Source organism: Natrix helvetica (genome assembly GCF_964273705.1).
Source record: "Natrix helvetica genome assembly, chromosome: 15".
Classification (NCBI taxonomy): Eukaryota; Metazoa; Chordata; class Lepidosauria; order Squamata; family Natricidae; genus Natrix; species Natrix helvetica.
The window spans coordinates 4,671,786-4,697,337 of NC_138565.1; the positions used below are offsets into that span (position 1 = coordinate 4,671,786).

The following is a 25,552-nucleotide window of genomic DNA, read 5'->3' on the forward strand; positions in this document are numbered from 1 at the left end:
AAAGAGAAGAAGAAAAAAGCTGGAACTAAGCTAAATCAGGCTGCCTGTAGACTGCCAGGTGAATTTTTTTTAAAAAAAAAATTCTGCATGTTTTAGAGAAAGAAAAACTGACAACACGGCCGAGCCAAATTAGCAAGCCAAGCAATGTGGGAGAAGGGGGAATTCCTTCCACCAAAGATTGTATTTTTTAAAAAAATTTAAAGTATGTATTTCTCTCCATCTGAAAGCGTGCCAGAGTATCTTACAGAATCCTTTTTTTTAAAAAAGATTGCCATAAATAAGCACAAACACAGAAAGAAAGGGAGAGGAGAAAAGTGAAAAAGACAAGGCTGGAATTTGGACACCAGCATCTAACATTTTGGATCCCTTATTCATATAAAGGTAAAGGTTCCCCTCGCACAGATGTGCTAGTCGTTCCCGACTCTAGGGGGCGCTGCTCATCTCCGTTTCAAAGCCGGAGAGCCAGCGCTGTCCGAAGACATCTCCGTGGTCATGTGGCCGGCATGACTCAACACCAAAGGCGCACGGAACGCTGCTCCCTTCCCACCAAAGGTGGTACCTATTTTTCTACTTGCATTTTTTATGTGCTTTTGAACTGCTAGGTTGGCAGAAGCTGGGACAAGTCACGGGAGCTCCCTCCGTTACGCGGCGCTAGGGATTCGAACCGCAGAACTGCCGACCTTTCTGATCGACAAGCTCTGTGTCTTAGCCACTGAGCCACTGTGTCCCTCCCTTATTCATGACTTCCTATCAAAGTTGGACGATAGAGGGGTACACTTTGGAAAAGATTATGAAAGGGAAAGACGTGTCAGGAGCCAAAGATCAGGTCCAATGGAACTGATTTAAGTCAACCACTTAAGTCACGTTTGCATTGGATCCTCCTTATCTAGAATCCCACAGGGAGAAAGGGAGAAAGTTGGTATGAAGAGAGTTGGTATGTATGACAGATCAAAATGTCGGTGCCTTACTTGTTGCTAAAAAAAACTGTAGCACCTGGAATAGTGTATCCAGTTTTGGTCCACACGGTATAAAAGAAGATGTTGAGACTCTGGAAAGAGTGAAGAGAAGAGCAAGAAAGATGATTAGGAGGGCGGAGGAAGAAAGTTTGCAGGAACTGGGTTATTGTTGTTAGTTGTGAAGTCCTATCCGACCCATCACGACCCCATGGACCACGTTCCTCCAGGCCTTCCTGTCCTCTACCATCTGGAGTCCATTTAAGCTCACACCGACTTCTTCGGTGACTCCATCCAGCCACCTCCTTCTCTGCCGTCCCCTTCTTCTTTTGCCCTCCATCGTTCCCAGGTTCTTCTCCAGGGAGTCCTTCCTTCTCATTCGGTGGCCAAAGTCTTTGAGTTTCCTCTTCAGGATCTGGCCTTCTAAAGAGCAGTCAGAGTGGATCTCCTCTAGGACTGACCGGTTTGATCACCTTGCAGTCCAAGGGACTCGCAGGAGTCTTCTCCAGCACCAGAGTCCAAAGGCCTCCATTCTTTGGCGCTCAGCCTTCCTTATGATAGGAAGTGGGTAGGTCTACTCTAAAAAGAGAAGGACTAGGGGTGACACGATAGCAACCTTCCGATATTTGATGGGCTGCCACAAAGAAGAAGGGGCCAATTATTTTCCACAGCTCTTGAAAGTAAGATAAGAAGCAACGGATGGAAACTAACCAAGGAGTGAAGCCACCTGGAATTAAGGAGAAACTTCCTAACAATGAGAACAATTAAACAATGGGACAACTTGCCTCCAGATATTGTGGCAGCTCCATCGCTGAAGCTTTTAAAGAAGAGACTGGACCGCCATCTGTCTGAAATGGCGTAGGGTCTCCTGCTTGAGCAGGGTGGTGGTGGTCTAGAAGACCTCCAAGGTCCCTTCCAACTCTCACGACGGTGATTTCTGGGCTTGCACAATCATTGCCAAGTGAACTCCCCCCCCCCTTTTTTTTTCTCTCTCTCTCTCTCTTCTACAATGAATGCAATTTGTCTAGTTACACACACACACACACACACGGACAAGGCTTCAGACTCCTTTTCTTGCTTCTTATCTCGCCTGTCCCTCCCACAGCTGCTTAAAATTAGGCTGGAATTTTGTTTTTCTGTCAAGTGAATTTTGGACGCTTGGTAAATCCTTCCCTGCCTTCCCAGCAAGCACTCAAGGAGGCAGCTCTGCTATAGACTTGATTTAAGGGAGGCCCGTTGGCTGGAGCAGTTTCCGAGTTCAGAGACCCAGAGCTGAATTGCAGACAAAAGGGGCCTGCTGAGAAGACCGGGTCTGACCCTCGGCGGGAGGGCAGAGGGGAGCGAGGGGAGGGGGTGGCAAAGAGGAGACCCTTCCCCACCTCCCCTCCCCAAAGCGACGTCTGCTGCGGTGACCCTCCGTTTACCGAGATGAAAGAAGAGACGTGACATTCTCTAGCCGAGCAGATGCCAATTCTTGACTTTGAGAGGTCGGAGAATTGACAAGGGAAATAGTCCCGGGAGCCGGGATAATGGAGTTCTGAAGCTGGAAGACATTTACCTCCCTCGGTTCAAAGAAAACCCTGGAATCCATCCCCCGTTTCGTGCAGGTAGAGCGGGAGTCGAGTTTCTCGTGCGGAGTTGGCTTTTAGCCCTCAGCGCGGTTGAGCAAGCCAGGCTTCTCACAGCTCATGTGAAAATCATGAAGGTCCCCTTCACATAGAAGGGGGAACTAGAAGGGGGAACTTACCCAATTTGCAGAGGATGCTAAAGCTGGCAGGAATAGCTAGCACCCTAGAATAGGGAGCCAGCCATCTGCGGCTCTGGAGCCAATTGTGGCTCTTTTATCCCTCTGCTCTCTGTTGCTCAAAATATGCCTTACACCTGCCAATGTGCGACACCCGCTCAAGAAATCACCCGGACGTGATTTCTTGAGCTTTTCAACCCCCTAGTAGGCCAAACATGGTGAGAGCCAAGAAAAGAGAAATTTCAGAAGAAAACAGAATGCTGACTTCAACTACATATACGAGTTTTGTCATATACGCTCAGGAAATAGTCCGGCATGGGAAGGGTTTTCTTTTCTGTGGTACATGGGTCGCAATGGCTCTTTGAGTGTTTGTGATTGCCAACCCCTGCCCGAGAAGATAGTCTCAAGATCCAGAAGGATCTTGACAGACTTGAACACTGGGCCCTATCCAACACAACGAAATTCAGTGTAGAGAAAAGTCAAGGATGCGGGATCGCATCCTACCGCATACTTCCCTGCGACCAATTCGCTCTCACAGGGAGGGACTCCTCCTGGTGCCGTCCACTAAGCAATGCCAACAGGTGGCGCCTAGGAGTAGAGCCTTCTCTGTGATGGGCCCAACCCTCTGGAATGACCTCCCCCCCGATATCAGGACCACCACCGACTTCCGCTCCTTCCGACAAAAACTGAAGACTCACCTGTTCCGTTTAGCCGGCTTGGCCCATTCATAGTCTTATCTTACCTCCTGGCAGATATTTTAATTGGGTATTTTTAGGGGTTATTTTTAAACATTGTTTTAATTGCTTTACTTTAGGTACAGTTTTTTACAGCCTCCTCTTTTAAGTATTTAGTATTTAACTATGTTTGTATTTATTTCTATGTATCTATGTGTTTTAATCTGACTGTACACCGCCCCGAGTCCCTTTTGGGAGAGGGGGCGGTATAAAAGTTTGAAATAAAGTAAAGTAAAAGTAAGTCCTGCACTTTGGTAAGAAAAACCAAAAGGTCACATATAGACTGGGTGAAACCAGGCTTAATAGCAGTGACTCTGAGAGGGATCTTGGAGGCTTAGTGGACAACCAGCTAAAGTTGAGCCAGCCGTGTGCAGTGGCAGTCAAAAAAGCCAATGCATCCTAAGCTGCGTTAATAGAGGGATACAATTAAGATCAAGGGAGGTGCTAATACCACTCTATCAAGCCTTAGTAAGTCCACACCTAGAATGTTGCATCCAGTTTTGGTCACCACACTATAAAAAAGATCTTGAGACTCTAGAAAGAGTGCAGAGAAGAGCAACAAAGATGATGAGGGGGCTGGAGGCTAAAACATATGAAAAACACATGCAGGAACCTGGGCATGGCTAGTTTAATGAAAAGATGTCTCCCCTGGTCCTTCTCTTCACTAGACTAGCCAGGCCCAGTTCCTGCAACCATTCTTCATCTGTCCACCACCACAGAAGATTAAGAAGGAAGGCAAGAAGGCGGACTGCCTGATTCTTAACTTTTCTTTCTTTAAGTTATGGGTTGTGAAGATATAAAGAAGAGCCAGTTTGGTTAACCAGTGAAGGCTTCTTCAGTTCTGACTGAATCCTTCCATTCCCCACCAGTCAGAACTGAAGAAGCTTCTTGGATGAGTAGCGAACCGTCTTCAAAGAAAAACAAGAAAGTCCAGTTACCTCTTGAGAAAGCACCTTTCCTTGAAGACATTCTGCTTCTCATCCAAGAAGCTTCTTCAGTTGTCGCTTCTTCAGTCAAGAGTTGAAGAAGCTTCTTGGATGATGGAGAATCTCCATAGGCTTCCCTGGAATGTGGCCCATTCTAAAGGTTTACTCAGTTAAGGGATGGAGACTTGGAGGAGGCCAGACATGTAAGCAATTCTACAAATAACTCTCTTCACGAGAACAAACCACTCCAAGACCCAAAGGTTCACCCCAGGTAAAAGTATCCAGGAGGGTGATTTCAGGTGATAGGAAATGTCCTGGAAACCTCAAAAGGAACGGTAGGGAGCCGTCTCTCCGATTTGCTCCCAACTCCTCCACCCATGGACTTCCAATTGAGGGAGAGGTGGACCAGAAGGAGGGGCTTAGAAGGCCTGCAGTTGGGATGACTCAATATTTATGACATTGCACATCCACGGGGGAGCTCAAGTGGACTTCTCTGCTTGTCACTTTGGCTTGTCCTTGGAGTGTAAACACCTTCTCCCCTCCGTTCCAGTCTATTGCTTCCTATTCTTCCAGATCAGGACAGCTAATGTGTGTCCTCGGGTGAGCCTCCCTCCCCTCCCTCTCCCAAGGCAGCCGCCCCCCTCCCCCACCCCCAGTCCAAACAGCCAAAGAAAACCAATGTGCTATATTTGTTTTCTCGAAAAGGAGGCCAGAAATGATTCCCGTAAGACTTGGAGTAGCGTCAAGGAGCCGTGTCTGAGCATGTCTCAAAGCTTGCCTTTGGCAGCGAGGATCTGCTGCTGGTGGCCGCTGCTTCCTGTGTCTTTCCTGATCTGGAGGGAGGGGGGGGTTAAGAATATTGAGCATTGCAAAAAGAGAGAAGGGGATACAGAGAGACAGGTAGGAGAGTGCGGCCAGGAAAGGAAGTATGTGTTGTTGTGATTATTTGGCTAGAAACCGATCTCCCTGCGCAAATCTCTCCTGGTTTTTCTTCAGGGCGAACTACATGTTACCCAGCATGCCTGACCCGAGAAGGCCATTGGATTGGGAAGGGAGGGAGGAAGGAAGGAAAAAGAGGAAGGGAGGGAAGGAGGGAGAAAAAGAGGAAGGAAACGAGGAAGGAAGGAAAAGAGGAAGGGAGAGAGGGAGGAATGAAGGGTGGATGGGAAGGAGGGCAAGAGGGAGGAATGAAGGAAAAGAAGAAGGGAGAGAGGGAGGAATGAAGAGTGGATGGGAAGGAGGGAGGAAGGGCAAGAGGGAGGAATGAAGGAGAAGGGATGGAGAGAGAGAGAGGAAGAAAGGAATGGAGGGAGGGAGGGAGGAAAAGAGGAAGGGAGGGAGGGAAGGCAAGAGGGAGGAATAAAGGAAAAGAGGAAGGGATGGAGAGAGGAAGGAAGAAATGGAGGAAAAGAGGAAGGGAGGGAGGGAAAGAGGGAGGAATGAAGGAAAAGAGGGATGGAGAGAGGGAGGAAGGAAGGAATGGAGGAGGGAGGGAGGGGAAAAAGAGGAAGGGAGGAAGGGAGGAAAAGAGGAAGAAGGAAGAAAAAGAGGAGGGAGAAAGGGAGGAATGACATGTGGATGGGAGGGAGGGAGGAAAAGAGAAGAAGGAAGAATAGAGGGAGGGATGAAGGAAGGAAGGGCAAGAGGAAGGGATGGAGGGACAGAGGAAGGAAGAAGGCAGAACAGGAGAGGTGCATCTTTGCCAACCCATCAGATTCGATTCTCCCTAGATTTTCAGACTGAAAATTGAATTGGTAAAATAAAATCTTGAACCTTTAGTAAGAGTTGGGCATCTCAACTACTAGGAATGAACGAAAAGCTGTTTGGCTGGGGAAGGACCCATTCTCCCACCGTTTCCTAAGGCCAGAAAACTCCTGTGGATGGCAGGGGGCAAGAAAGAGGGAGCTGCATCGAAATGCCTGTTTTATCCCCCCAAACCAGCATGTCTAACGCATGCTAATTACCAACGCGATTACAGAAAGGCTATTGAATTGGAGTCCGATTTGCAAGGGTAAATAAACACCCATCTCCTTCACATTCAAAATGGACTCTACCTGTCCAGGAGACAGATACCCAAATCAGCAACTGGGAATGAAAAACGTACTTTCATGCCAAGCCCCCAAAAATATTTTTTTACTACTCTTTTTGCTTCTGATACAAAAGAAATTTATTTTGGGTTTGCTTTTTTTAACTCTGTAAAAGTCGAGACAGAATTTACGATTGATATATCTGGGTGGCCTGAAGTATTCTTGTACCATTCCTAATGATAAAAAGTCTGAGTGAAGTTTGGGTGGCTGAATTAACCAGTTTGTGCAATACTTTGAATCGTACACTAAGCCAAAGAGTTGGTTTCACATAACATGCCAAGCAAATCTGTTAACCATAAAAACATTGGGTTGGAAGGGACCTTGGAGGTCTACTAGTCCAACCCCCTGCTTAGGCAGGAAACCCAACACCACTTCAGACAAACGATTATCTAATCTCTTCTTAAAAACTTCCCAGTGTTGGAGCATTCACAACTCCTGGAGGCAAGTTGTTCCACTGATTGTCCTCACTGTCAGGAAATTCCTCCTTAGTTCTAAGTTGCTTCTCTCCTTGATTAGTTTACATCCATTGCTTCTTCTCCTGCCTTCAGGTGCTTTGGAGAATAGCTTGACCCCTTCATCTCTGGGAGAGCCCCTCAAATATTGAAGATACAAGCATGCCACCACCTAATCCTTCTCTTCCCCTCGCACGTATGTGCTAGTCGTTCCCGACTCTAGGGGGCGATGCCCATCTCCGTTTCAAAGCCCAAGAGCCAGCGCTGTCCGAAGACGTCTCCGTGGTCATGTGGCCGGCACGACTCAACGTCCAAGGTGCATGGAACGCTGTTCCCTTCCCACCAAAGGTGGTTCCTATTCTTTCTACTTGCATTTTTAACGTGCTTTCGAACTGCTCGGTTGGCAGAAGCTGGGACAAGTCACGGGAGCTCACTCTGTTATGTGGTGCTAGGGATTCGAACCGCCGAACTGCCGACCTTTCTGATCGACAAGCTCAGCTTCTTCGCCACTGAGACACCGGGTCCCCTTGGCTTGGATAAACCCCTGCAGTTTTCCTGGAAGATTTTCGGAAGAGGTTTGCCATTGTCCCCTTCCTAGGGCTGAGAAAGAGGGACTGGCCCAAGATCGCTCTGCTGGCTTTGTGGCTAATCCAGAACTAGAACTCACAGTCTCCTGGTTTCTAGCCTGGTGCTTTTACCACTACGCCAAAATGGCTACCTATGGGATGGTTAGGATGAGGGATTATGCATAAGATTATGAAGAGCAAAATGAGAGAGCAGCCTAGACCGTAAGGCTGTGAGTCAGGATTTGAGGGGTAAATAGCAGCCTGTTTATCTTCTCTGTTACACAGCATTCCCCGAGCAAACCCGCCTAAGGCAGGTCCCTCAGATCCAAACGGACATTGCGTAGTCGAATAAGATCTAGTCTAAGTAAGAGCCACAGTGGCGCAGTGCTTAGAAATGCAGTATTGCAAGCCTAACTCTGCCAGCTGCTCGCAGTTCGATCCTGACCAGCTCGAGGTTGACTCAACCTTCCCTCCTTCCAAGGTTGGCAAAATGAGGATTGTTGGGGGGGGGGGTAATGTGCCAACTCTGTAAACCGCTTAGAGAGGGTTGTAAAGCACTGCAAAGTGGTATATAAGTCTAAGTGCTACTCCTTCCTGCCTGCCTGCGCAGTAGTTAGAATGCAGAATTGCAGGCTAACTCTGCCCACTACCAAGAGTTTGATCCTGACCATCCCAAGGTTGACTCGTCCTTCCGTCCTTCCGAGGTGGGTAAAATGAGGACCCAAATTGTTGGGGGGCAAGAGGGTGACTCTGTAAACCGCTTAGAGAGGGCTATAAAAGTACTGCGAAGTGGTATATGTCTATATTCTATTCTAATTCTAATTCTATTCTATATTCTAATTCTAATCTATATTCTAATTCTATTCTATATTTTAATTCTATTCTATATTCTACATCCTAATTCTAATTCTATTCTATATTCTAATTCTATTCTATATTCTACATCCTAATTCTAATTGTATTCTATATTCTAATTCTAATTCTATTCTATATTCTAATTGTATTCTATATTCTAATTCTAATTCTATTCTATATTCTAATTCTAATTCTATTCTATATTCTAATTCTATTCTATATTCTAATTCTAATTCTATTCTATATTCTACATCCTAATTCTATTCTATATTCTAATTCCTATCCTATCCTATCCTAAGATGTGATGGTACAGTGATTAGAATGCAGGATTCAAACTTGGTCAGTTCACAGTGGGCTTGCAAAGCCCAGAGACCCCGGGAGAAACCTATGGAAAGAGGCTGCAGGAGAGGAAAGGGAGAGACCCAAATGGGGCCTCCTCTATCCTCAGCCAAGGAGAAATGGCACAACTGTATTACGCAGGGTCAACAGTCTATTGCATGGGAAACGAAGAAGAAGAAGAAGGGAATGCCAGCTGAGGAACAGGACGAGAGGCCAGAGAACGGGGAAAAAGCAGGCAAATGTTCTTAAGCCTGCCAGTATGGAAAGGAAATGGATCTTCAGAAGATCCTTTCTGGTCCAGAATCCTTCTTCTCATCTCACAAGGGTTTTCTTCTCCCCGGGAAATCTTCTGTTTTCCAGACTCGTTCTTGGAGGGCTTTAGGAATGCTGCTGATGTTTTTTTTTAAAAAAAAATTGGCCTTATCAGATTAACAGAGTTGGAAGGGACCTTGTAGGTCATCTAGTCCAACCCCCTGCCCAAGCAGGAGACCCTACACCATTTCTGACAGATGGCAGCCCAGCCTCTTCTTGAAAGCCTCCAGGGATGAAGCTCCCACAACTTCTGAAAGCAACTTCTGTTCCATGGGTCTATTGCTCTCACTGTCAGAAAGTTCCTCCTTTTTTCTACGTTGAATCTCTCCTTGATCAGTTTCCAACCATTATTCCTTTGGAATGTTTTGGAAAATAGGTTTGTTGGAAAACAGCTTGACCCCCTCCTCTCTGTGGCAGCCCCTCAAATATTGGAAGACTGCTATCCTGTCTTCCCCGGTCCTTCTCTTCATTAGACTAGCCAGGCCCAGTTCCTGCAACCGTTCATCATCTGTTTTAGCCAACGGTTCCCTCATCATCTTGGTTGCTCTTCTCTGCCCTCTTTCTAGAGTCTCAACATCATTTTTATAGTGTGGTGATCAAAACTCAATGGAGTATTCTAGGTGTGGTCTTACTAAGGCTTTATAAAATGTTCTGAGTACCTCCCTTGATCTTGATTCAATCCCTCTGTTAATGCAACTTAGGACTTCATTGGATTTTGGGGCTGCTGCCACATACTGCTGGCTCGTGTTTCATTGTTGTCCACTAAGACTCCAAGATCCCTTTTCATTTTTAATATGAGAGCTATTTCTTTCTCCTTTGGGATGAGGCTATGGCCACCTCAACTTATGTTCTGCAAGATCCATAGGGGACAGGAGAGAGGTATTTTCTGGGTGTGTGTGTGTGTGTCTTCTAGGAAAGGATAAGAGAAGACCAAACTTTTGCTGCTGTTTTAAGACATTGGGACATTGGATTTATCCCCCACCTTCATTCCAAGCTCATCTCTCCCCCCCCCAAAAAAGGCAGTTTGGTTTTCTTCTTCCTGAAGATGTTTTTGGATGACAAGCAAAATGTTTTCAAAGGAGGTGGAAAAGACATCAAGGAAGTCCAGCTGCCTTTTGGAAAATGCACCTCTGAGCCAGCTGTCACCTGGGTGATTGAGAATCTCCACAGATGCTCAGGCCAGGATTCAATCTTACCTCCATCATTTTTCATGGGGCATCTTGTGTTCTTCCAAGAAAATCCCCATTTGGACAACGTCTTCATTCTTTTCTTCCAAAGACTGTGAGAACAATTGACTGGCGGGACACATTACCTTCAGAAATGGTGGTGCTTCACTACTGGAGGCTTTTAAGAAGAAACCAGACAGGTATTTGTCCAGAATGATATAAGGTCTCCTGCTTGAGCAGGGGGATGGACTAGAAGATCTCTAAGGTCCCTTCCGGCTCTTATTCTGTTAATGGTGGCGGACGCCACTGTAGCCTTAAAGCTTTAAAACTGGAAGCTCAAACTACTCAAGGAACTGCTGATTCAGCTCTACGGAGGAAGGATTGAGTCTGTCCTCTGCACCTCCATAGCTGTCTGGTTTGGTTCTGCAACCCAACAAGACAGACACGGATTTCAGATGATGATTAGAACTGCAGAAAAAGCAATTGCTACCAACCTGCCTTCCACTCTGCACGAGCCAGAAAGAGGGCTGTGGAAATATCTACACACCCCTCACATCCTGGACATAAATGGTTTCAACTCCTACCCCCAAAACGACTCTATAGGGCACCGCACACCAGAACAACTAGACACAAGGACAATTTTTTCCCTGAACGCCATCCCTCTGCTAAACAACTAATTCCCTCAACACTGTCAAACTATTTACTAAGTCTGCACTACTATTACTATTAGCCTTCTCATCCTTCCTATCACCCATCTCCTCCCACTTATGACTGCAGGACTTTACCTTTGTTGCTTGTATCCTTACGATTTATATTGATATTGATTGTTTCCTGATTGCTTATTTGTACCCTATGAGTATCATTAACTGTTGTACCTTACGATTCTTGACGAATGTATCTTGTCTTTTTATGTACACTGAGAGCATCTGCACCAAAGACAAATTCCTTGTGTGTCCAATCACACTTGGGCAATAAAGAATTCTCTTCTCTTCTGTTCTATTCTATTCTACATTCTCTCTTCTCTTCTACTCTACTCTATTCTACATTCTCCTATTCTATTCTATTCTATTCTATTCTATTCTATTCTATTCTACATTCTCTCTTCTCTTCTACTCTACTCTATTCTACATTCTCCTATTCTATTCTATTCTATTCTATTCTATTCAATTCTACATTCTCTCTTCTCTTCTACTCTACTCTATTCTACATTCTCCTATTCTATTCTATTCTATTCTACATTCTCTCTTCTCTTCTCTTCTACTCTATTCTACATTCTCTATTCTATTCTATTCTATTCTATTCTACATTCTCTCTTCTCTTCTACTCTACTCTATTCTACATTCTCTTATTCTATTCTATTCTATTCTACATTCTCTCTTCTCCTCTACTCTATTCTACATTCTTCTATTCTATTCTATTCTATTCTATTCTATTATTCTATTCTATTCTACTCTATTCTACATTCTCTTATTCTATTCTGCTCTACTCTACTCTACTCTATTCTACATTCTCCTATTCTATTCTATTCTATTCTATTCTATTCTATTCTACATTCTCTCTTCTCTTCTACTCTACTCTATTCTACATTCTCCTATTCTATTCTATTCTATTCTATTCTATTCTACATTCTCTCTTCTCTTCTACTCTACTCTATTCTACATTCTCCTATTCTATTCTATTCTATTCTATTCTATTCTATTCTATTCTACATTCTCTCTTCTCTTCTACTCTACTCTATTCTACATTCTCCTATTCTATTCTATTCTATTCTACATTCTCTCTTCTCTTCTCTTCTACTCTATTCTACATTCTCTATTCTATTCTATTCTACATTCTCTCTTCTCTTCTACTCTACTCTATTCTACATTCTCTTATTCTATTCTATTCTACATTCTCTCTTCTCCTCTACTCTATTCTACATTCTTCTATTCTATTCTATTCTATTATTCTATTCTATTCTACTCTATTCTACATTCTCTTATTCTATTCTGTTCTACTCTACTCTACTCTACTCTAGCTTACTCTAGTCTACTCTATTCTATTTCCTCTTTATTTTTCTCTCCTGAATTTAAGATGCAGGGCCTCCTGTGTCCTGGGCTGCATGCTGCCTGTCTCCCCTTTCCGTGCCCCCTAGCTTCCCTTCAGCTGTGATGGGGAGGGAGGGGAGCACTGACTCAGGAAAGCCGTGAACTATTTGAGAAAGGTCAGCTGGCAGTCTTCGCCCTCCTTCCTGCTTCGAATTGGACAGTGCGGGAGCCCCCTCTGATGGCTGAGGGGCAGACTTCACCAAGACAGGGTGGAGACCCTTCCGGCTTTACAGGACTGGAAGCTTTAGAGAGGTGGTTTGCAAAGGAATGGAGCAATTGCTCCTACTTGCTAGGCACTCATTGGAGGGGCTTCTGGTCCCAAGGTATCTCAAGAAAATGTAGTCTCGGGAAAGCGCTTGGGATACCATGGGACATCTGAAGAAAACAGCTGTGAAGACCAACAAACTAAGCCAATGTTGTACTTTTTTTTGCCTGCCACAAAACCAGTAATATTTTCTCTCTTGCCCTTTCCATGAAAAATTGAACTTGCAAACATAATATTCATCACTCCTTCTCTCCTATCTTTTCTTTCCTTCTTGTCTTTTTCTTCCTTTCCTCCCTCCCTTTCCTCTCCTTCCTTCCTTCCCCATTTCCTCTCCTTCCTTTCCTCCCTTCCATTTCCTTTTTCTTTCCTTCCTCTTTTGCCTTTTCCTCTCCTTCCTTCCCCCATTTCCTCTTCCCTTTTTCCTTCCTTCATTTCCCCTTTCCTTCCTTCCTCTCTTAACTTTCCTTTCCTCCCTCCCTTTCCTCTCCTTCCTTCTTCTATTTCCTTTTACCTTTCTTCCTTCCTCTCACCTTTTTATCTTTCTTCCCCCACTTCCTCTTTCCTTTTTTCTTCCTTCCTTCCTTCATTTCCTCTTTCCTTCCTTCCTCCTTTCCTCTCCTCTTAACTTTCTGCTCCTTCCTTCCCTCCCTCCCTTCCCTCTCCTTCCTCCTTTCCTCTCCTTCCTTCCTTTTTCTTCCCTCCCTCCTTCCTGTTGGCAGTAAATGTCACTATTTAAATATTTCTTATGTAAGGCCTTTTCCTTTGCTCCCTGGAGTTTCTCCACCTTTAATATCATTGTATTTAGAACAAATTTCTCATTGGCTAACGGAAGGAGCTATGGGGTAGCATTGCAAGAGAGAATAAGGGTGTGTCCCCAAGTCTCAGTTATCCCCATACAGGACATATCTCCAAGGGCATCCTCTCTTAGCCATCTTTCCTCTCGCGCCAGTGGTGGGATTGAAATAATTTAACAACCAGTTCTCTGCCCGAATGATTTCTGCCAGCAACCAGTTCACCAAACTGCTCAGAAAGTTAACAACCAGTTCTCCCAAAGTGGTGCGAACTGACTGAATCCCATCACGGTCCCTTCTAAAGTTCGTTTTATGAAGTTTAAAAAAATGCAAATGAATGCTTTTCACTCCCAGGGAAGTTATTTTAGCACTTTAAAACAGCTGGACTTCCTTTCCTGGGCTTCTTCATCCCAACTTAATCTCACCTCGTTTTGGGGCCACCCATTGGTGGCTCGGTGGCTAAGACACTGAGCTTGTCGATCAGAAAGGTCGGCAGTTCGGCGGTTCGAATCCCTAGCGCCGCGTAACGGAGGGAGCTCCCGCGACTTGTCCCAGCTTCGGCCAACCTAGCAGTTCAAAAAGCATGTAAAAAATGCCAGTAGAAAAATAGGAACCACCTTTGGTGGGAAGGGAACAGCATTGAGTCATGCCGGCCACATGACCACGGAGACGTCTTCGGACAGCGCTGGCTCTTCGGCTTTGAAACGGAGATGAGCAGCGCCCCCTAGAGTCGGGAGCGGCTAGCATATATGTGCAAGGGGAGCCTTTGCTTTTAAAAGAAATTGGCTGGGTCAACATGAACCTTGCTTCGATTAAAAGGGATTTAAAAAGTGGCTGTTGTCCTTGATTCTCTCCTACCCTGGGCCAATTCTGCTAACCATCAGTTCTCTGGCTCTGATTTAGAGGAGACAAGCACTCAAGCAAATGAAGATAAACGAGGAAAGAAAAAGCAAAGTTCGCTTAGCGAGCCTTCCAAATACCGTTTTCTCTCCCTCTCTCTCTCTCTCTTACACTCTCTTCTTGCACACTTTCCAAAGCCTTGCTGTCTCAGATGCAACCATTAGTTGCTTGGATTTGTTCATATGGAGGGATTTTGGGTGAGGCTCAAAAACTTCCATGGAAAAGAAAGCACTGAATTCAAATCGTGAACAGCTGGCTTGTTTGTTTCCCTAACAGGAGACAATTCCTAAGACGGTGAGGACAATCAACCCAATGGAACAGAAGTTGCCTTCGGAAGTTGTGGGAGCTTCATCCCTGGAGGCTTTCAAGAAGAGACCGGACTGCCGTCGGACATAAATGGTGTAGGGTCTCCTGCTTGGGAGGGGGGGTTGGACTAGATGACCTACAAGGTCCCTTGTAGGGCATATACCTGTGCATACAAAAGGTCCTCAGCCTATGACTCACAATCCAGCCCAAAGTTTATGTCGCTAAGTGGGTTTACCAAGCCTTCCCCTAAACCTCTACTAAACACACTACAAAAAAGATGCAGAGACTCTAGAAAGAGTGCAGAGAAGAGCAACCAGGATGATGAGGGGACTGGAGGCTAAAACATACGGTAAATGATTGCAGGAACTGGGCATGGCTAGTCTAGTGAAGAGAAGGACCAGGGGAGACAGGAGAGCAGTCTTCCAATATTTAAGGGGCTGCCACAGAGAGGAGGAAGGGGGTCAAGCTATTCTCCAAAGCACCCGAAGGCCAGACAAGGAATAATGGATGGAAACTGACCAAGGAGAGATTCAAACTGGAAATCAGGAGGAATTTTCTGACCGTGAGAACAATCAACCCATGGAACAGAAGTTCCCTTCGGAAGTTGTGGGAGCTTCATCCATCATTGGAAGCTTTTAAGAAAAGACTGGACTGCTGTCTGTCAGAAATGGTGTAGGGGTCTCCTGCTTGGGCAGAGGGTTGGACTAGATGACCTATAAGGTCCCTTCCGACTCTTTAAAAAAAATCTGCTAAGTATCTGTTAAAACCGGGATGCCATAAAGGTGCTTTCCCCCCCCCCCAAAAAAAAGGCAAGTGGGCTTGGGTTTTTTCCCCTTGAAGATGTTTCACTTCTCGTCCAAGAAGCTTTTTTGGTTCTGAATGTTGGAGGATGGAAGGAGGAAAAGAAAGGGACTTTCTTGTGGAAAAGGAAGAAATGGATGGCCAGGAATGTCGGGGGGGGGGGGGAGTTACAACTTTGTTTTGCATTGAATCCTAACTGAAAAGTAGCTTTTCTTTCCTTACTTGTATTTAGGCAACAACAGAATGGAGGGCTTCTAGAAAAGATTCAACAAATCTCATTTTCTGATATTATTACACCCTGAAACAAAGGCTATTGTCTTGCTATTGACTTGCAAATTAATGAAGAAGCATACATGTCGCTCTGTCACTTCTTTTAAAAAAATGTTTCACAAAGTCGATCTGAGCATTATAATGCAGTCGATATCCATATAATTTATGCGACTGTTTTATTTGTTTTTCTGAGCAGGAGATCATAGGTTTATGAAGCTTTTTTTGTGTGTGAGAGAGAGTGCTTTGGACAATGACAGAGAGATAGGAGTAGGAAACAAAGAAAGAGAGAGAGAAAGAAGGAAAGAAAGAAAGAAAGAAAAGGAAGGAAGGAGAGAGAAAGAGGGAAGGAAGGGTGGAAGGAAGGAAGGAAAGAAAGAGGGAGGGAGGATGAAAGGAAGGAGCGAAGGAAGGAAGGAGAGAGAAAGAGAAAGAAAGAGGGAGGGAGGAAAGGAAGGAAGGAAGGAAAGAAAGAAAGAAAGAGGAAGGAAGAAAGAAATAAGAAAGAAAGAGCTCATCTCACCCCAAACATAAACTCAGAAATACGCCTTCCAAATGAACAGACCAAATCTAAAATGAGGTGGAAAACAGAAGCTTATTTTCAGAGACAGAAAACTCGTTGGGAACTGGACGACAGTTGCATAATATGTTTTGAACATCAAAAGTGACCAGTCTCATGTCGCCCAGCTTCGTTTGTTTAACCCCTCCCGAGACTACAGCACAAAGTTTCCAAAACTTTCCAGCGGAATCTCTCAGCATCTGGCCAAAATATATGAGCCGGAGCAGTAAATGAGGGAAGGAAGCATGCCTGGGCTTGTTCATCCAGAGGCTCTCGGATCTGGAGAGCTTACTTTCCAGAGAATGGGAATTGTGCCTGGATGGGGAGCCTGACAACTGCTTCAAAAATGTCTTAGAAGTGCTACTTATATCGAGTACTGGAGTTGGAAGGAGGAGATCGAGGAGAAGGAGAAAGAGAAAGAAACAGAAAGAGAGAAGGAGAAGAAGGAGATAGATGAGAAGGAGAAAGAGGAGGAGACAGATGAGAAACAGAAGGAGAAAGAGGAAAAGGAGGAGAAAAGGGAGGAGGAGATCTAGAAAGAGAAAGAGGAGAAAGAGGAGGAGGAGGAGGAGAAAAGGGAGGAGGAGGAGGAGGAGAAGAAGGAAATAGATGAGGAGAAAGAGGAAGAGACATGAGAAGCAGAAGGAAAAAGAAAAAGAAGGAGGAAAGGGAGGAGGAATAGATGAAAAGGAGAAGACAAATGAGAAGGAGAGGGAGAAAGAGAAGGAGGAGGAGACAGATAAGAAGCAGAAGGTGAAAGAGAAAAGGGAGGAGGAGATCGATGAGAAGGAGAAAGAGAAAGAGAAGGAGAAGAAAGAGTAGAAGGAGAAGAAGAAGGAGATAGATGAGGAGGAGAAAGAGAAGGAGCAGGAGACAGTTGAGAAGCAAAAGGAAGAAGAAAAAGGAGGAGGAAAGAGAGGAGGAGACAGATGAGAAGGAAAAGGAGACAGATGAGAAGCAGAAGGAGAAAGAAATCGGAGGAGGAAAGGGAGGAGGAAGAGAAAGAGGAGATAGATGAGAAGAATACAATTCAACCCTAATAAAGTGCTGAGTCTCCAGAGGAGTGCCCCCCCCAATAAAAAAAAAACCCACTGGATCCTCCCAGGGCCTTTACTTCACCTCCCATCATCAGAACCAAGTAAATATAGCCAAGGAACAGGAGTATGGGCCTCTGGCACCATTGCTCTACAACAGCTGGAGTCCGTAAGGATGCAGGGGGGAAATAAACAGCTGCCAAAATTAGATACCCCCCCTCCTGCGTGTTTTTTAAAATCTTCTTTTAAAACAATCTAAATTGGGGACCCTCGGCATGTCTGACGGTGGGGAGTGGTCTGCTCCGTGCCAAAAGGAGCTCCTTCTCCTTTCTCCAATCCTCGGATTTAATTTGGGGGGTGGGGGGGAGATGACTACCCACAAACCCTCGATTCCCCCTCACCTGCCCTCCTCGCCGAATCCTCCAAACATTAATTTTTCCTCAATAAGAAACTGTCCCTTGACACCTAAATATTTTGCTTCTCCTTTACGGGAGCCCCTTGGGGGGGAAATCTGGCTGGAAGAAGAGAAAAAAACAAACATGTCCTTAAAAGGAACAAAATTCTCCCTTTCTTCCTCTAAAAGTGATGGATGGTGCCACCTTGTGAGATGGGGGGAGGAGGAGGAGGAGGAGGAGGAGGAGGAGGAGGAGGAGGAGGAGGAGGAGGAGGAGGAGGAGGAGGAGGAGGAGGAGGGCTGCCAAAAGTTACAAGATGGTCTTTTGTGTAGACAAGGAACCGAAGAAGAAGACGGGATGTTAAGGAGCACATTGAAGGTGACACAAGGATCTGATTTGGCTCTGCAACACAACAAGACCGACACAGACTTCAGAGGAGAATCGGAACTGCAGAAAAAACAATGGCTACCAACCCGCCTTCCATTGAGGACCTGAACGCTGCTCGAGTCAAAAAGAGGGCTGTGAAAGTATCTACAGATCCCTCGCATCCTGGACATAATAGTTTCAACTCCTACCCTCAAAACGACGCTATAGGGCACTGCACACCAGAACAACTATAGACACAAGGACAGTTTTCTTCCTGAACGCCATCCCTCTGCTAAACGAATAATTCCCTCACCACTCTCAAACCATTCACTAAGTCTGCACTACTATTACTATTAGCCTTCTCATCCTTCCTATCCCCCATCTTCTCCCACTTATGACTGTAACTTTGTTCCTTGTATCCTTACTATTTATATTGATATTGATTGTCTCCTGATTGCTTATTTGTACTCTATGACTATCATTAAGTGTTGTACCTTACGATTCTTGACGAATGTATCTTGTCTTTTTATGTCCACTGAGAGCATCTGCACCAAAGACCAATTCCTTGTGTGTCCAATCACACTTGGCCAATAAAGAATTCTATTCTATTCTATTCTATTCTATTCTATTCTATTCTATTCTATTCTATTCTATTCTATTCTATTCTATATACTATTCTAATCTATATACTATTCTAATCTAATCTATATTCTATTCTATTCTAATCTATATTCTATCCTATTCTATTCTTATCTAATCTATATTATATTCTATTCTAATCTATATTCTATTCTATATTCTTTTCTATTCTATTCTAATCTAATCTAATATATATTCTATTCTATTCTAATCTATAATCTATTCTATTCTATATTCTTTTCTATTCTAATCTAATCTATATTCTATTCTATTTTAATCTATATTTTATTCTATTTTACATTCTATTCTATTCTATATTCCTTTCTATTCTATTCTATATTCTTTTCTATTCTAATCTAATCTATATTCTATTCTATTTTAATCTATATTTTATTCTATTTTACATTCTATTCTATTCTATATTCCTTTCTATTCTATTCTAATCTAATCTATATTCCATTCGATTCTAATCTATATTCTATTCTATTCTATTCTATTCTATTTAATCTAATCTAATCTCTATTCTATGCTATTCTATTCTACTCGACTCTACCCATCTACTACTCTACTCTACTCTATACTCTACTCTCTACTCTACTCTACTCTACTCTCTACTCTACCCTACTCTACACACGTGCCATAGGTAGCACGCAGAGCCTCTCTGCAGGCACATAAGCTGTCGCCCAACTCAACTCTACTGCACATGTGCGGGCACTTCCCACCAGCCAGCTGGTTTTTGGGTCTCTCCTGCGCATGCGGGAGACACATGCACATGTGCGGGAGGTCATGTGCACATGCGCATGGGACAAGGGTTTGTGCACGCAGGGGCAGGGGTGGAGCACAGGACGGTGTGCCCCCCCCCCCCGTGCCCCGTTTTTAGTCCCAGGGGGCTTCAGGGAGGCCTGATAGGCCCCAAATGGGGCATGTGCACGCAGAGGGGTTGTAACAAACATGTGACGGGTGCGCACTGTAGTGTGGGTTGTGGCAAGCGTGCGATTTCGGCACATCACTGGCAATAAGGCTTCCCAGGGGGTTGGACTAGAGGACCTTCAAGGCCCCTTTCAGCTCTGTTATTCCATTGACAGCGACAAGGCTTTCCGTCCCAAAGGCGTAAAAGCGTAGTAAGTAGAGTATCTCAACCTGAGTTCATTTTCCGCCAAATTTGAGTTGAAATTCATTCATGGGAAGCAAAGCTAGACAAACCACGGCCCTATCGTTCCTTGGCCATCTTTCTCTCGAGGGGGAAAAAAATTGAGAAAAGCAGCGAAACGCTTCAATGGCCGGTTTCCAGCTTTCCTTTGGCAGCCCTGGCGTCTCCTTTTTGGGACCAAGGTTTATCCAGGAGAGTAGAGTCACTGATTTTAGCAGCCGCCTTCACGTTTTGGGGGGACGCCTGGATAGAGACGTGAATTTGATGACAAGGGGAACCGTTTTAATGGTGGTTATTGAGTACACAGTCACCACACCATAAAAAAGATGTGGAGACTCTAGAAAGAGTGCAGAGAAGAGCAACAAAGAGGATTAGGGGACTGGAGGCTAAAACATACGAAGAACGGTTGCAGGAACTGGGTATGTCTAGTTGAATGAAAAGAAGGACTAGGGGAGACATGATAGCAGTCTTCCAATATCTCACAAAGAAGAGGGAGTCAAACTATTCTCCAAAGCACCTTAGTGTAGAACAAGAAGCAATGGGTGGAAACTAATCAAGGAGAGAAGCAACTTAGAACTGGGGAGAAATTTCCTGACAGTTAGAACGATCAACTCATGGAATAACTTGCCTTCAGAAATTATGAGAGCTTCCTAACAGAGCATCCAGAATGATGAGGGCACTGGAGGCTACAAGATACAATGAACGGTTGCAAGAACTGGGCATGGCTAGTCTACCAGGGGAGACAAGATAGTATCTTCCAATATTTGAGGGGCTACCCCAGAGAGGAGGGGGATGAAGCTATTTTCCAAAGCTCCTGAAGGCCAAGACAAGGAATAATGGGTGGAAACTCAACAAGGAGAGATTCAACCTAGAAATAAGGAGGAACTTTCTGGCAGGGAGAACCATCAACCCATGGAACAGAAGTTGCCTTCGGAAGTTGAGGGAGCTTCATCCCTGGAAGCTTTCAAGAAGAGACTGGACTGCCATCGGTCAGAAATGGTGTCGGTGTCTCCTGTTTGCGCAGGGGGTTGGGCTAGATGACCTACAAGGTCCCTTCCAACCCCATCATTCTGTTAAGGGCAAAAATCCGATTATAATTGTAGCCACGGGGGGTAGGCTAATAAGACTTTCTTTCTTGAGAGATAGCTGCTTGTTCAAAATCTCCCTGATGATACCGCAGGCCTATTTTTAGCATCCCAGCAAATTGATGTCCATCATATCATGTTAGACTCATCGGTGGTTGCAAACTCAGCTCTCTGGACAATTCGAGCCATCTTCCTTCCTTGATGTGGACGTGTTTTCTTGCATATTAAACAGGGGAGTGCACATCCTCGGGGAAAGATTCAAAGAAGAGTTATTTCCACTCCGTGTAAATCCCGGGTTTAATTTGACGGCATCTCGAGACCCGCGCGAGGTAATAAAAGATTCTTGAGCACGGATGGAGCTTCATACACCTTGGACCTCATTCAAGGAAGGAAATGGACTATTTAGGACGATCCTAAATGTTAAAAAGTCTTCTCGGAGACAAACGAGGGCTGTCCTGAAATAAGAGGACGGTGAACAGGAGTGGCACAAAATTATACGGTGGCACGGTTAGAAAATTCTCGGCGGCAGGAGGGTAATGGTAGAACTGCAAGGCTAAAAAGAGATTTAATTCTCGATTTGCCCTCTGGTGCTTTGGAAAATAAATTGACCCCCTCCTCTTTGTGGCAGCCCCTGAGATATTGGAAGACTACTCTCCTGTCTCCCCTGGTCCTTCTCTTCACTAGACTAGCCATGCTCAGTTCCTGCAACCGTTCATCGTATTTTTATCCTCCAGTCCCCTAATCATCTTGGTTGCTCTTCTCTGCCCTCTTTCCAAATTGTCTACATCTTTGCTATAATGTAGTGACCAAAACTGGATGCAGGATTCTTACTTGCAAACGATGGGCAAGCAAAGCATTTGCTACACAGGTGAGGGTAGGCGATGTAGTAGCACGCCGTATATCCAGTCCTCTGTAGGATGCAGGATAGGATATTCAGTCCGCTTGGAAGGAATCTCCTCCAGGTAGCAAAACTCACAGGCACAACAACCCGAGGGCACGTGGGGCCACTTGTAAATTTGTCTCTCTCGTGCGACTTGCCGGACAGTCCAGGGGGAACGCCTCCCCAAATGCGGAGGTCTTTGGTGAAACAACAAAGGGCAAATGCTTTCGCGACAGAAGAGCTTGTACACCGAATGAAGCGCAAGGCCATGACACATCCTGAAACCTGCCCTGGCTTCTGTTTTCCTTTGGCAGAAGCCCTGCGTGAAAATAAAACTTGTATCTGACTTTCGAAACCAAACCAAAAGAAAACCACTTGTGGGACAAGAAGGAATGTCACATGGATGAATGCTGCCCTCTGGATGCAGGCAAGGGAAGTAAGTCAGCTGCACACAAGTGTTATAAACAGTTTCCAGCTGCAAATGGCATCCCTTACACAAAGCCACAGTCCAACAGGGTGTCGATTCCATCCGTGGACTTACTGGAACTACTCACCTGTGTACAGGTCAGTGTCTGTGTACTGGTCCACCTTTTTGTGATGCAAGATGTAATCGGAGACTTTGGTCCCAATGGCCGGTTGGACGTCGTACCACTCCAAGGAGACCACCGTGCTCGAAGGCTCCACGTGGGGAGAGAGACGCAACCTGGGCGGAAAAAAGGAACAAAGGGAATAAAGAGGAGGGTCGGACTGAAAATCAACTTTTCCTGGGTGCTGGAAATGGGGGGAGATCGGGGCAAAAAGTTTGTTTGTCGCGAGGCGTGGTGGGTCTGGTTTTCCAGCCTGATATCAAACACAATTTTGGCTTTGTGTCTTTTGGGAAAGGTGGAGAAAGGTGTGAATCGACACATCCCTGCAAAACAGACGTCTCTACAACCCAATGTCTCTACGTTGCTTCTTCTTAATTTGTCCTTCGTGGTTTCCACCTTCTTGGTGCTAGAAAAAAAGTGGGGTTTGCTCTCTGTTTATGCAGAGCTCCTTGGAGCACTGATGATGCTACCTAGTTTGGTAATAAAACGTCAGCAAGAAAATAACCAAGTTCAGAGAGTACCGAGGAGACCACAGTCCTCCTCCTCCTCCTCCTCCTCCTCCTCTCCCCTCCTCTTCCTCCTCCTCCTCCCTGCAAATCCCACTCCCTTCTAGCACTGATGATGTTACTTAGTTTGGTAATAAAACGTCAGCAAGAAAATAACCAAGTTCAGAGAGTACCGAGGAGCTCAGTCCTCCTTCTCCTCTCCCCTCCTACCTCCTTTTCCTCCCCTTCCTCCTCCTCTCTGCAAACCCCACTTCCTTGTGGCACTGATGGTGTTATCTAGTTGGATATTGAAATGTCTGCAAACAACCCACCAAGCTCAGAGAGCACCAAGGAGCCCACAGCCCGCCTCCTCTTCCTCTAAACCACACTCCCTTCTAGCACTGATGATGTTACCTAGTTGCGTAATAAAATGTCTGCCAGAAACCAACCAAGGACCCCACGGTTGTCCTCCTCCCTCCCCCTTCCTCTCTGCAAATCCCACTTCCTTGTGGCACTGATGGTGTTATCTAGTTGGGTAATTAAACATCTGCAAGGAAACCACCAAGCTCAGAGAGCACCAAGGAGCCCAGAGTCTTCCTTCTCCTCCTCGCACTGATGAGGTTATCTAGTTGGGTAATGAAATGTCTGCAAGAAAACAACCCAGCTCAGAGAACATCAAAGACCCCACAATCATCTCCTCCTCCTTCTCCTCCTCCTCCTCCTCCTCCTCCTCCTCCTCCTCCTCCTCCACCCATAAACCCAACTCCCTTCTAGCACTGATGATGTTACCTAGTTTGCATCATGAAACACTTGCAAAAAACCCACCAAAGTTGGAGAGCACAAAGACCCCACAGTTCTCCTCTTCCTCCTCTTCCTCTAAACCCCACTCCCTTCTAGCACTGATGATGTAACCTAGCCGGTTAATGGAATGTCTGCAAGAAAGCAACCAAGGACCCCACAGACCTCCTCCTCCTCTCTGCAAACCCCATCCTCTTGTACTTGCACTGATGTTTCTTCCTTTTTTTATTGTTTTAATTAAAAAAAACACACACACACAAAAACATTCTTCATTACATCTTCCAGAAAGCATGTCGATTGGTTACGATTAAATTCCGTGCGTTGCTACAATCATTCTTTATATTTCATTCATATTGAATTGTACGTTTTAAATCAGAAACCTTTATACCCCATCCATATACCGTCATTCTCATTGAACTATATTTGTTTGAACGTGCTTTTGTCTGGAATCATTTATATTTATACTATAATAAATCTAGACAAAAATTTATTGCTAGAATTTATAAGTTGCTTAGTTGGATCACGAAACCACTGCAACAAAAGCAACCAGCCCAGAGAGAACCGTTCAACTCTGACCTGTGCTTATTCTCCTCCATTGATATTAAAGACGGGATCGCATTCTACCACATACATCCCTGCGACCAATTCGCTCACCCAGGGAGGGACTCCTCCAGGTGCCGTCCACCAAGCAATGCCAACGGGCGGCGCCTAGGAGTAGAGCCTTCTCTGTGATGGGCCCAACCCTCTGGAACGACCTCCCCCCCCCGATATTAGAACTACTACCAACTTCCGCTCCTTCCGACAAAAACTTAAGACTCACCTGTTCCGACTAGCCGGCCTGGCCCACTTATAGTTCTAATCTTACCTCCTGGCGGATATTTTATTTGAGATAGCTTTTAAGGTTAATGTTTTTAACTTTTTAAAAAATTTTTAAATTTTTTAAATCTAACTTAACTAAATTGTACAGGGAACCTCTACTACCTCCTCCAGTCCTATGTTTAATTTATTTATTGTATACTTATAACATGTATATTTACTGTTCAACTATTTTAATATGACTGTACACCGCCCCGAGTCTCTTTTGAGAGAGAGGCGGTCTAGAAATCCAATAAAGTTAAGTTAAGATGCAATAATAATAATAATAATAATAATAATAATAATAATAATAAATAATAAATGGGGCAAGGGATATTTTGGCTGGATTTAAAAAAAAACCAGACAGGCAGGCACTGGCCCCTGTTGGGAAAGAGATACTCACACAGGTTGGGGAAGTGGGCTGCAGCTGGGGAGGCCATTGTCATCGAAGGCGTTGAGGTCACATCGGCACCAATCCTCAACCACTTCTCCCTTCCCCGAACACCAGTAAGAACTCATGAGGGCTCCCTTGAACGCCTAAGAAGGGGGAAACAAGACAAGTGGTTTGGAGCGAACGGACGGTTGAGGAGTGCAACGGCAAAAATCGCTCAGTTCTACAGGGAGGAAGATGTTGTGCAACGTCAACAGAGATTCTCCGTCATCCAAGGTCACGGTGGTCTCAAAGGGGCTGTCAGGCCTGCAGCCATCTTTCCTGTTGGATCTTTGGCCTGCCGTACTTTCTATTATCCTACTATGCCTTTTCTATTGTGGGAAAATGGCAGGAGGGGGGATTGTATGGAGTTAGATGACATGTAGCCATAACAATGTTCTTTTCTAGAAAGCCAAGGTCATCCTTTGTCTCTGCACCTCTGCACCTGACCTGGAACTGGATGGGTGGAAGCTGCCAGTGGAAGATTGGATCATGGGATGGACTTGTGAGTGTGGGGGCAAGATGCTGAGCTTTCAACTGGGTGGGGAAAACAGGGAAACTTTCAGATTTGGGTTAATGTCAGGGTTCCAAATAGCATCCAAAATTAAATCAGAGTCCAAGGCAAATATTTTGCTCAAAGTTCCAATTTATTAAGAGAGCCATGTTGGCACATCTGGGGAAACCTGAATCTGCGCTAGGGATTCGAACCGCCGAATTAACAACCTTTCTGATCGACAA

At 45.0% G+C, this 25,552-nt stretch overlaps 1 protein-coding gene across 8 annotated transcripts in view; it reads right to left on the minus strand.

Annotated features, from left to right (window-relative positions):
• The window catches only part of ASTN2 (astrotactin 2), a 279,753-nt gene that overhangs the window by 23,163 nt on the left and 231,038 nt on the right, over positions 1-25,552 (minus strand). For all 8 annotated transcript variants that reach the window (XM_081967205.1, XM_081967204.1, XM_081967206.1 and 5 more), the window contains 2 exons: positions 24,788-24,921; positions 22,214-22,362 (listed from right to left, as the gene is read on the minus strand). In XM_081967205.1, the coding sequence (XP_081823331.1) occupies positions 22,214-22,362; positions 24,788-24,921 (283 nt within the window). The remainder of the gene's footprint in view (positions 1-22,213; positions 22,363-24,787; positions 24,922-25,552) is intronic.